Consider the following 12,832-nt stretch of genomic DNA (forward strand, 5'->3'; position numbering starts at 1 on the left):
ACAAATGAACTTGTCAGGGGCAGACAAGAGATGGATGTACAAGAACTGGGATTGATGAAGAGAGAACCTACCGTATTTTTCTGGATCCAAGACGATGTATTTTTCTCAGAATCTCATGTGAAAAATCAAGGGTCGTCTTGCATTCGCGACCTAACAGCAATGAACACCACTGGCAGCTACCACGGTAACCACGCTGCTTCTTTTCATCCCCAGCACGCGCACACAAAACTTGTTGACAATCAACGTCCGCCTCTTTATTATACATTGCTAGCCGCGGCAACCGGTTGTACAGCGCCTCTGTGTAACGTCACTGGATCTTGGGAAATAGTGAAGAGAGAATGACATTCTATTAGCCTCTACAAAAAAAGTTTCTCATATTCGCAGAATTGCCTCAAATCATGCGAGCTTTGAATTCTTAGAAGGGCCACGGCTACTCATTGGCAGACTTACAATACGTCTACTGTATCTAACGCTTAATAAAATTAAGTTTTATAGACAGCAGGAATATTTTCGTGATGGATCGTATTATTGTAAAGATACGTGAAATAGGTATTGCCGGCAAATTTTCAATGGGTTGCCATCATCGATATTATGATGCCAATTTTAAGTTAATGGGTATTAAACATGAGAAAATGAAGAACAAATTGTGCATCCACAAGAAAATATAGCATAGGCCTAACTAAAGCCAATATTCAGTGTTAGCAGGAAGACAGAGATAGCTTAAAAAAAATGCTTACTGTACAAAAAAATGCATTCAGTGGCCCGCAACGAGGACGCATAAAGAAGTCAAAGATGAAATTGTGAGGTATGTGTACGAAATTACAAGGGCGGAATGGCCATACCACAGCGCAATAAACTCATTCTTTGACCTTCAACGTCTGCATCTTTAGTTGGCCTATACATCGCTAGCAGTAGAAGTCGGCCGAAACCAGGAAGCGGGACATGCTGCGTGTAGCGTGTACCTGATGCTGAGAAAAAGTAACAGTTTTATAGACAACAGGAATATTTTCCTGATGGATCGTCGTACTGTAGAGACACGTGGAGCAGGTATTGCCGGCAAATTTTCAACAGGTTCTCTTTGATATTACGATGCCAATTTCAAGTTAATGGTTATTAAACCTGCAGAAATAAAGTATAATTGTGCTGCCACAAAAAAATAGGCATAACTAAAGCCAGTGTTCGGCGTTGGCATGAAGACGAAGATAGTCTAAAAATCTGTACTGTACAAGAAAGGCATTCGTATGATTTTACAAAACACGTTTTAAGCCTGATTTTTTTTTTTTTTAAGGAAAAAGTGGGGGGTTGTCTTGGATTCAGAGAAATACAGTATCTATTTGAAGATGTGGAGATCCTTTTGTGTTCCCATGTCTGTCCTTGTCTCGTAATTCTGATGCTCGTCCTTCACACATTGACTTGCCATTTTTTTCGTCCTGTTATATGTGTTCCTTTCTTATTCCTTTCTCTCTGACTTGATTTGACACTCGTTTGTTCTTTTCCTGTACTTACACAGTGTCAGGTTCAGTGTGGGAAGAGGGAGCAATAGAAAGAGAGGAGACAAGGACAAACTTTAAGCAAGCAGTAAATTTTTCTTAGACAACTAATGACATAATTTACATTCTACAAGAACATTCTATGAAAAACAAGTTAAAGTGATCAACTATAATTTAAGACACTAATGATATAATTTACTAATTTCTCAGGATGTTAATATGGCATTGACCACAGAGTCTCCGATGCTGCTTCAAGGACGACATGTGACTCATTATCTGACTGGTCTGAACCCTGGACAGTTCTACCGACTGAGGGTGGTGCTTATTGATTTTGACGGAAACTCTTTTACCAACAGTTCTGTGATACCCTTTGCCAACTTTACGACACCATGCTTGGGTAAGTTTTCTACTTTATTTTTTATTTTATTGGTTCTATGCAGTGGCATGCAAATTAGTTACTATGTTTATCTCTACATACCTTTGCACCCACATACTTTCAGTCATGAGTCTGGCTAAGAGTAAAACTATGTCGTGTTTGAACAATGTAGTTTTTGAAGCAGTGTTACACATCAATTCTGCTCAAGCAATTTTCCCTGACTTAACTTCTTTTCTCTCCTACCAAGAAAGCTGGCTGTGTGGTTAGGATTGCGCACCTGTGAGACTGCATTTGGGAGATAGTGGGTTCGAACCCAGAGCCCTGAAGATGGTTTTCCATGGTTTCTCATTTTCACATCAGGAAAGTGCTGTAAAAACTTTAAGCAAGCAGTAAATTTTGCTTAGACAACTAATGACATAATTTACAAAGAAATATCTGGTGTCATCCTAAATGCAGGAAAAAATGGACAGTTTTATTTTGTTGTATTATTATTTTAAAGGCTGGTGGTTCAGAGGGTCTGGGGTTTGATTCCCGCTGAGATTGGGGGGATCTTAATTGTGTGTGCTTCAATTTCAGCAACTCAAAGACTGGGGGTTTGTGTTTGTCCTGACACTCTCCTCTTCATAAACTCAACAGGAACATGCTATAGTGAATACATCCCTTCACATAGGGTTGGTGCCAGGAAGAGTATTTGACCCATAAAACACGGCCAAGTACACACGTGCGACCCACCAGAGTGTGGAAAGAGCAGTGGTTGTAGGAGAACAAGATTGCTTCTATGGACACCATACACTTCCTGATGCAATAACTGCATCAGACTTTATATACGTCATCCTGTGTAATTGTCTTTTGTAGTAAAACATTTCTTGTCCTCTTCAACATGCATTTGACCAATACACACTTCTGTGAAACTTGTCTCCATATGTTGGCAAGGTTTAGTGACCACTACTTCTTTTTTTAACATTGGACCACGTTTATTTAGGTTTGCAACCATTTTTACGTATCTTTACCCATGTGTCCTTCATTCTCCTAATGTGAGCATATTTTCTGTGTTCTGACCAGGGATGTCATTTTGCTGGTTTGACCTCATTTTCAGGTACCCTTCAATCCTGGATTTTTTGTTTAAAGATGTGTCTCTATATGATATTTTGTTTTGATATCCCACTGAGCTTCAAATCATCAGCCAATGCTTGCTTCCAAACTTGTGGTAGGATATGTTTCGTCAGCCTACTGCCAGACATATGGAACATGTGACCGAAGAAAGTCAGCCTCCTCCTCCAGACGACGTCTGTTACTTTGCCCACCTTGTTATGCACTTCATATTTTTCTGAGCTCCACGTTTCTTCCTTTTTTAATGGGTTCTGAGATCTTTCTCCCTACCCTTTGTTCTAGTTTCTCCAGTTCTCATTTCGAGGTTTCATTTCTCAAGCTCTGTTTCTGATACATATAAAACTTCTGGTCTTACAACTGTCTGGCAGTGTCGTATCACAACTACCCATGATGGTTGTTACTTATTGTCTGTCTCAAGAGTCTTCATGTTGGCTGCCTTAATTTGAATTAATCTCAATTTTTATTGAAAGAATAATGGGGAGGGATATACTTAGATGATTTGAGTATGTTAAGAGGATGGAAGAAGGAAAGATGCCTAAGGGGATGATGGAGACCCAGGCAGGAGGAGGGAGGGCAAGAGGGGTACCCAGACTAAGATGTTTGAAAACAATCGAGAATAGTATAATGCAAAGAAACCTGCAGTGGAACACAGTTAAGGAGGAGCAGTATTGATCGGATAGAGGAAAATGGAATGGTGCTATAAACATCCCAACCCGCCAGGAGCTCGTCAAGGGAAATGTATGGTGATGATGATGATGAATAAAAAGACTGGACTAGTTGGATCTTTCACTGGCACCAATGAAGGATATGCATTCAAATGCAAAATCATATGATGGTGCTATAATGACACATACTAGGCGAGATAGGTGTGAGATAGTTTGCCATTGCTTTCCTCATTGGGAGAGAAAGTGCCATTGACCCTTCATAACATCTAGATGCACTAGTCATGCACTGAATGCCATTAATCTGGTACCATTCGTACCCAATCCATTTTCAATCTGTCGCAGCCTTAAATGAAACTACAACTTAGGTGGAAGCTATATTTTGCCAAGGAAAATAATGTACAAATACTGCATTCATCGAGAAATAACATCGGAGACATTCTGTAATGAAGAAACGACTTCCTTGGTCAGGAGAGAGAAGAAATGTAGAATTACTTCTTTCTTTCTTTCTTTCTTTCTTTCTTTCTTTCTTTCTTTCTTTCTCTCTTTTACTGTGGACTTTCTTTCATTCTTTCTTCAGATAAGGTTGTTTCAGTCGTCTTCTTTTGTCTTTCTGCTTGGTCAACTTGCCATTTGTGAATTTTGGATCTGAAGATGACTTTAGATATCTGCTGATGTAATTTCTGCCTGTTTCAGTCCGGTTTTGATTTTTCCAATTCATTTTGTTGTGTCTGTTTTTACTTTTCATAGAATTTGACTATTTGTTTTGTTAGTTTGAGTCCATTCTTTTAATATTTCCATAGAATCTTAACCTGCGTTTTCTAATGTTGCTGTTAATACTGTAGTTGTGTATTGTTTGATTTCCTGTTTGCCTTTGTTCGTCTGCAGGTTTTGGGATTAGAATTTTTCCTATGATTTTGCAATTCCTTTTTCTCATTGTTTTCAATGTCTGCTTTCCTGTTCAAAATAAGAGTTTAATGACTATATTGTAATGTCTTACTTTTGTGTACTAGGAGATTCATTTTTTTGTTGTAGTTATTTTGGGTTAGTTGCTATGCAGTTTCCATCTTTTGGCATCTAATTTCATTGGCTTTTTTTTTTTTTGAGTCCATATTCCTGAATTCTTTCCCCAAGATATTTGAATTGTGATACTTGTTCGATTTTGCCATATTTTTTCTCCACGAGTTTTGGTGCTTGTTTGTTCCAAGTTGTGTTCTGTCTTTTTAAAATATATCTGGAGGTAAATTTTTGTCTGCAGTTTCTTCATTCTTATTTTAAAACAGTTTACTATAAAGAATATTAATAGTATGTATGGCAATACACCTTCCGCCCCAAAGTTAGGAAAAATGTATTTAAATGGAAATATAAAATAAAAAGGATAAAATTAAGTCACAGTAATAATATTTGCAAAATAGAGTTCAGGAATTTTGACAACTAAATACCCAAATAAACATAATAGCTGGAGTTGCTTAAGTGCGGAAAGTATCCAGTATTCGGGGGATAGTGGGTTTGAACCCCACTCTCAGCAGCCCTGAAGATGGTTTTCTGTGGTTTCCTATTTCCACACTAGAAAATGCTGGAGCTGTACCTTAATTAAGACCATGGTAAAAAAAAAAGAATGAAAGAAAACACCACTTTGTGGAGAAAACCTTATATTCCATTTTAGCCAGCAGAAACTAGGAATTATAGAAATTATTTTAAAAAAAAAGCAATTTGTACAATCAATTTACCGGTATTTCTTTAATTATTAACAACATTATTAGCGGAAATATGCACAAAATGTTGTTCGGTGCACTAACCAATTTGTATAGCGATGTGGATGTATAGTGCATGTGCTGTGAGGAAGGGTAGCAGGGTTATATTGTTTTGCCAAGGTCATCGACACTGAGTTATGATTCAGCTGCTTGCTGCACGCATTCATCAGTCTGGCAGTCTCTTAAAAAATGTCTGTTAGTTTCTTAGTGTTAAGTCAAATACTAAATGACTTAATTGTATAATCACTCCGTACTTCTAATTATTTAATTGTAATAAATGTGTAATATTGTTCCTTTGGAGAAAGTTTTATTGTAAAGTGTTAAATCAAAATCTCAAACAACTATTATTACTGCACTTAAGTTGGTAAGGTGTCAACTCTCTGTCGAAATTCGCTCAGAGAGCATAAAAAAAAAACTTACCATTTTGTAGCTTTTCATTTCATTTTTTGTAAATCTCGCTCCCGCTTGCTATATTCCACAAACCCGGGTACTTTTTGTCATCTGTGCATTTTGTTCCCCCTCCCCCAACTTCTAATTCCCAATCGCTGGTTCTGTAGGTAACTCTAGTTCTGGTACATTTATAGTGACTGTTTACATTATCATTTCCAGAACTAAGCAACATTTCACAGATTTATTTAAAGAATTACTTTAGTTTAATATCGTATCAGACCATTTTAGTTGTAACTACTATCAGGTTCCTTACATCTTAATAGTTGTTTTATGGTTCTGAATGTTGATGAAGCCATCTCTTTCTCTTTCTAGTTCCTGAGAAACCAATTTATCAACTCCAAGCTGTGTCAGTGGACAAAAGTAAATTTACACTGTCATGGAAGGTAAGTTATGATATATAGTGCAGTAGCATCCCGTTCGTCTGACATAAACATGATGTCAGATTAGCTAGAATGTAGGTTACTGGGGAAAGAGAGAGAACATATCATGAATTCTTACAGACATGTTATTGATTGATGTGATATTTATGTTCACAGTACAATACAATTAAAATTCTGAGCATAAAAAGATGTTGATATGGATTTAAGTTACCTAGTAATAGACTTCTGCTTGCTTGCCGACCGTCTTTTCCACACCGCCATATCACATATTCTCTGTAGAAGTAATGCACCGGTGCTGGAGGTTTCTTCTTGTTGCTCCACATATTGTGTGTTACTTTGGCACCACCTTAATCAGTTGCAGCTTGTTTCCTTTCTGTTTCTTCTTCTTCTTCTTCTTCTTCTGCTGCTGTTATGAACAATGCTGAAAATGTCACCAGCCACTTCAAACTGATAATAATGGGCAAACTACTCTCTGAGAATTACATTGCATTACAATACGGCTTAAGCTTCGACTCCATTGATCAGCGTAGACCAAATGTAACATTTAACCATATGCTGCCAAAGTTTTAAACTTCATTTATCACACAGTAACATGTTCATGTTCTTCAGTGTAGATCTTGCAATTTCCGTACAGATCTAATTTCCAGGTTGGGGTTCAAATCGTCTCTTATCCACCAATCAAGATATTTAAATGTATTCACTAATTAGTCTTTGTTTTTCAGAGCAACCTTATTTATTTTTATGCTGTGAAACATCAGGATTAAAAAAGGAAAAATTATTTAGACCCCTCTCTTCTCCAACTGCAGTAAGTTAGTCCATATATACTGTAGTTGTAGGCTTCCAAGACTACTGGCAAGGCTTACTGTGTCATCTGCATATGTCGAGGTATTTTGTCTGTTCACTGAGCAATTTGGCTGTGTGGTTAGGACCGCGGAGCTGTGAGCTTGCATCCGGGAGATAGTGGGTTCCAATCACACTGTCGGCAGCCCTGAAGATGGTTTTCCATGGTTTCCAATTTTCACACCAGGAAAATGCTGGGGCTGTACTTTAATTAAGGACTTGGCCGCTTCCTTCCCACTCCTAGGCCTTCTCTCTCCCATCATCGCCATAAGACCTATCTGTGTAGCGTTTTAAAGCGAAAAAAAAAATCTCTGTTCACGTTCATTCCTGCTTTCATTTCTATCAATATTGCCTTAAATACGAGTATAGTGTCTGAATAAATGCCAAGCAATAACAGAGACAGAAACACTGCTTTGACCAACTTGTTAAATTTCTAAAACAGTTATCGATCTTTCAATGCCAATAGAAGTTTTTAATAATTCTTGAATTTTTATCATTAGTTCCAGCTTGCTCATAGTAGTCTGATGCACTCACTGCATTTTACTGTATCTGGTGCCCTTTCACCAGGCTGAATGGCTCAGACAGTTGAGGTGCTGGCCTTCTGACCCCAACTTGACAGGTTTGATCCTGGCTCAGTCCGGGGATATTTGGAAGTGCTCAGATACATCAGCCGCGTGTTGGTAGATTTATTGGTACGTAAAAGAACTCCTTAGGGACAAAATTCCAGCACCTCATTGTCTCCAAAATCTGTCAGAAAATAGTTAGTGGGATGTAAAACCAATAACATTATAATTAAATATCCTTTCATAATCTCAAAAACAGGCTAAGGCATTTTTCTGTTGATTCCAAAATTCTTGGAGAAGAGTTGTTAAACCAAGATGAGCCTCACAAGTTCTTTATTCATTTTGAGATGCAAAATGGTTAACTTCTAGGATTTCCTCAAATTTATTTTCAAACTAGAACATGAATAATTCTTAAGAAAGGTTTCAGCAAATGGTTTATTAGCCTGATAAGACAATTTTTTTTTTTTTTTTTGCAAATTTTTATAAGTTGTATGTTTTGTCACAGGAAAGAAAGTAGAGGTTAGCCAGTTTTGAGGTAATTGTACAGAATTATAATCACTACTTAAAAGGTCCGTTATCTTGTAGATTTGTTATTCATTAAGATTTATAACTTCAGCTGGAATTTCATTAGGGTCTAAAGCTTTTCTACCTTTTAATTGGTTTATTACATGAATTACTCCTGATTTAAAATTACAAATCTGTATATACAACTGTGTAATTACATATATATATACAGCTGTATATATAGTATGAAGAATTGTTCAAGAGTAATGCCCTTACTTTATGTTCCAGTATTCAGCCAATGGTTACATAGCTTGTCCTGGCGAGTCCTACAGAGTGTATCTAACAGATGGCAGCAGTACAGTATTGTATGGCATTACTAACAGCTCATACATGGTTCTGGATCAGAATATATTTCCATATACAAAATACACAGCTTGGGTTCAAGCTCTTACAAACAATGGGATTGCTCCCAGTTCCGAGCACCTTGATGTCTTAACAAAACAAGCAGGTAAGTTTGTTTCCCTGACGATTCAAATGTTTTGTGATTACCATCTAAGAATTTGTAGCAAGGGAGTTGGTGCAAGTTGCGATTTTAATTGCAAGTAAGTTGTTGTTTATCAGTCTTACTAATAAAATCCTTATACAGTTGTTTAACACTTGTATAGTTATACAATGAATAAACCTTGTATAAGTGTTGCATATTTTTCTTACCAATAAACATGGTATATGCAATGTATTACTACACTGCACGAGTACACTCGTTCCAAGCCGTAGGAATCTCTTCCTGGCGTATTTCTTTACTTTACTTCACTGCCTTTATGATCGCTTTTGTTAGTTATCTAGAATATCTAGAAGCAAAACCTCTCAAGATGCCGCGTGGTAGCATGAGTTGAATAGAATAGAATAGAATGCTTAAAAAAACAAACCAAGAACAGAACAGTAATACATATATTTCAGCAATATCTTATTCTCACTAGTAATGAAATTAAATGGCGTATGGCTTTTAGTGTCGGGAGTGTCCGAGGGCATGTTTGGCTCGCCAGGTGCAGGTCTTTTGATTTGACTCCCGTAGGCGACCTGCGCATCGTGATGAGGATGACATGATGATGAAGACGACACATACACCCAGCTCCCGTGCCAGCGAAATTAACCAATTATGGTTAAAATTCCCGACCCTGCCAGGAATCGAACCTGGGACCCCTGTGACCAAAGGCCGGAATGTTAACCATTTAGCCTTGGAGCACTAATAATAATTATTATGTCACTGTTAATAATTCCTAACCTTATTCCTCACTCATGTCCGTAGTGCTGTGAGAACATGAAGCTTGCACAATATAGAGCCACCTCTTGGATCTTTCATCAAGTCATTTCTGTTTATGGTAATGACAATTCAAGCATATTCTTTTGTAAATATATATTTCATTTTAAAACTTCTGTCATCTAGGAGAAATGGGTCACTCCGTCTCTTAAGGTGTTTTATTTTATGAACATGTCCAGCCTTCATAACCTCTAAATGTTCTATGCCTTCTGTGTTACAATTATCACAGAGATCATCAATGTTATTTCCCATTCTTTCAATGTGTACTTAATGGATAAGTCGGATTTTTTAACACGATTATGTTACTGCCAACAGTAAATACCACTAAAATAAACTGATCGCTCGTTGTTCTTTTTCATCACTTGCTGCTATACAATGCTTATACAAGGGTCGTGATCTGTATAAAAAGTTAATTTAATAACTGTAACATAGGAGACTTATACGTGGTTTATTAGTAAGACTGTATGCATAAGGGATTTATGTGTAGATCCGCAAACATACAAAGAATATGTTCATCATCAAGTACAGACAGATGTAAAGATAGTTTCATTTAAGAATTAGTTTTTTTTTCTTAGAATACTGTTCATCATAACTGTGAGTTCAACTGCATTAGCTTTGCTGCACCATCATTCAGTTTCACTTAGTATACTTCTATCCTGGAAGAATACACATCCCAAGTAATGGAAATGATCCACCTGCCCCAGTTTTGTATTTCCAACGTGACATTCATTCCTCTTAGATTTCTTGCTTTCTGACGTCACTTTAGTCTTGAAAAAATTATTTTTATATCATATTTACTGCATCTTCTCTCAAGCTCCATGATATTATTAGACTGCAGGTTTCAGCACAGTCCGCCGTTAAGACCAAGTCATCGGCAGAGGCCAAACTGTTCGCTGCATTTTCATCCAACCTTTCCTCCCTACCATTTTATACCATTCAGTAGATGATCCACAAGTACTATGAACAATAAGGGTGAAAGATTACAGCTTTGTCTAACCCCTGCAACTACTTTTAACCAAGACCTCATTCTACAATCTTCTTTTATCTTTCCAGTAGTAGTAGTAGTAGTAGTAGTAGTAGTAGTAGTCCCTTGGACCACTTGGTTCTTAACTCTGGTGAGCTTTCTTCTTAGCCCAGTATTCCTTCATCTTTGTAATGTGGGTTGCTTTCCTTTCCTGAGTCCACTTCACTCCCACTACAGCTGTCAGTAACTGGAGAGTGTCAGATGTTCTGATCAGCATTCTAAATTTATCCCTCTTGAATATATCTTTGGGATCAATTTTTACCTAGGTTTTTTGAACCAGTTTCATCCATTTAGCATTATTTTGTCTCCTTCCCTCTAGAAAGGGTATTGAAAATTCTTGAGGTCAGTCTCCTGTCCATTCTTACTCTGTGACCGTAGAAGATTATCTTTCTCATGACTAATGTTGGTAAAGCTCGTTGTTATGCCTGATTCTGTATTCACCTCCCTCTTCATTGGGGCCCATGATGGATCTTTCGTTCTTTCAGTTCCAAATTCCTGAGTTGTTCCTTTTTGACCATGTTCAAGAATTCTGAGGCATACCATACTACAGCTTCATAGTGTCGAAGTTTGAGGTGAAAGGAAAGGGATTTCGAATTGTAAACATTCTTACAGAGCTGGAAAGCTCTCTCCAGTTTCATACACTTGGCTTTCATGGCTAGATCCTCAATAACGTTCGAGGTACAAGGCTTTCTCGATTTCAGTACTCCTTCATCGTAGTGAAGAATGCGATTCTTCTCTCATCAGACCACTTTACGTCAGTTTTCCTCACTCATCCTGGAAGATTCTTAACACGTTGACTGCCAGGACACAACAAGAAACGTCCTGGTAGCCAAAGCTTTCTTCCTACTGTGCATGTAGTCAGTCAGAAGTAAAACAATATTCCAGGTGATATTTCACTTAAGTGTTCAATATATGTACTAAATACAATAAAAATTGCTAGCACCCTGAAGTACCGCAGTGGCCCCACAGAAAAGTTTGCTGTACGGTTTTGGCTAGATGGCCAGAGCAGTACAATCTAGCAGTACTAGAGGCTTGCATTGCTTGATAGTACCCATTGTAGCCAACAGACTATGTCACAATTTGTTTACTAGTGCTTAACACGACAATCCCAAAGCGCTCATTGTTCTACAGTAGGGAGTGAGTGATACACTTGCAAGATATTTCTATCTTATTGTAATAACAGTTATCGGAGAGTTTAGTTACAAAATATAAAGCTGTTTTCTTAATGAACTCAGAGGATAATGGTGCTAGTCCTTCAGTCTGAGAATTCTGGTAAGTAGTGTCCAGTTCAAGCTGATCTATTATATTTTGCAAGACAAAAAAAAAAAATGCCTTACAAATTGAACTTGAAAGATATAAGAAATAAAAACTATAATTTGGAAACCAACAATGCCAGGATTTGTTGCAAGGCCATAGCGGTATGCTAGCATAGTGAAGTCAACAGTTCAGCGGTCTGCCGACCCGACAGGGAAAGTCACATAACACCTGTCAGCAGTACTTTGTACCCCCATGGCCTCATGAGAAACTCACTCTGTGGTACAATGTACCACTCCAACAGTCCCCTTTGTACCTGGTGTGGTACATTTCCGAGTAATGAGAAGATAAAAATTTCTGCACGATACTCAGGCGTTAGACATTTGAGAAATATGACCTTAAAACATGAGACAGCCCTTCCTGATGAAAATGAAGCTTTTCAGATGTAGAGTACAGTTCTGCATTTGACCTCAGATGATATTCACCATCAGAATTTTGATGTGTACAAGGATCTTTTTATTTGAATCTTCTCTATCACACTGTGGTGAATGAGGGCTGTATAGGACATCAGGACATACTACTGTGGCGTAGTGGCAGTATTTGGTCTGCTGTGAGATTGACCTGGATTGAAAGATAAAAGGTGTTTCCATGCATTTGGCCCAGTATTTCAGGGTATCTTTCTCCGGTATATTAAAGGAAATGATTTCTTCAGGATACTTAAAATGAATACAAAGTTTGATTTTTGCGTAGTTGCTATCCAGCAATGCTGTGGTATTATAACAGTCACTCAGTCACCTCCACCACTACCATCATCATCGTTATAAAAACTCAGTGGGTTTTTGAAAAGTGCAGCCTACATAAGAAATGCAAACAGAGTGTGCAAGTAATATAGCTCTACTTTCTTCCAGCACCTTCCTCAGTTACCAAGCTTGCGGTAAAAGAAGCTTCAGCTAATGAACTTGTCATCTCTTGGGAGGCTCCCAATTTCCCAAATGGAATCATACATCATTATGAGGTGACATACAGGGTAAGCTGTAAATTAGGAGTGAATTCTAATCTGAACAATTTTTTCATTAAATTTATTACTGGTATTAGAAATTTATTTAC

The 12,832-nt window shown here is 37.6% G+C and overlaps 2 protein-coding genes across 3 annotated transcripts in view; both read left to right on the forward strand.

The window, feature by feature from the left end:
- Positions 1 to 7,634, forward strand: part of LOC136885673 (uncharacterized) — a 56,824-nt gene extending 49,190 nt beyond the window's left edge. Inside the window, exons 11-13 of the mRNA XM_067158370.2 lie at positions 1,701 to 1,887; positions 6,155 to 6,225; positions 7,563 to 7,634. Of these exons, the coding sequence (XP_067014471.2) occupies positions 1,701 to 1,887; positions 6,155 to 6,225; positions 7,563 to 7,634 (330 nt within the window). The remainder of the gene's footprint in view (positions 1 to 1,700; positions 1,888 to 6,154; positions 6,226 to 7,562) is intronic.
- An 871-nt stretch (positions 7,635 to 8,505) lies between these two features.
- LOC136885672 (protein sidekick-1-like) overlaps positions 8,506 to 12,832 on the forward strand; it is a 66,771-nt gene continuing 62,444 nt past the window's right edge. For both annotated transcript variants that reach the window (XM_068230213.1, XM_068230214.1), the window contains exons 1-2: positions 8,506 to 8,637; positions 12,634 to 12,752. In XM_068230213.1, coding sequence (XP_068086314.1) covers positions 8,520 to 8,637; positions 12,634 to 12,752 — 237 coding nt within the window. In that variant the 5' untranslated portion in view covers positions 8,506 to 8,519. The remainder of the gene's footprint in view (positions 8,638 to 12,633; positions 12,753 to 12,832) is intronic.

This window comes from Anabrus simplex, chromosome 14 (assembly GCF_040414725.1).
Source record: "Anabrus simplex isolate iqAnaSimp1 chromosome 14, ASM4041472v1, whole genome shotgun sequence".
NCBI classification, from domain to species: Eukaryota; Metazoa; Arthropoda; class Insecta; order Orthoptera; family Tettigoniidae; genus Anabrus; species Anabrus simplex.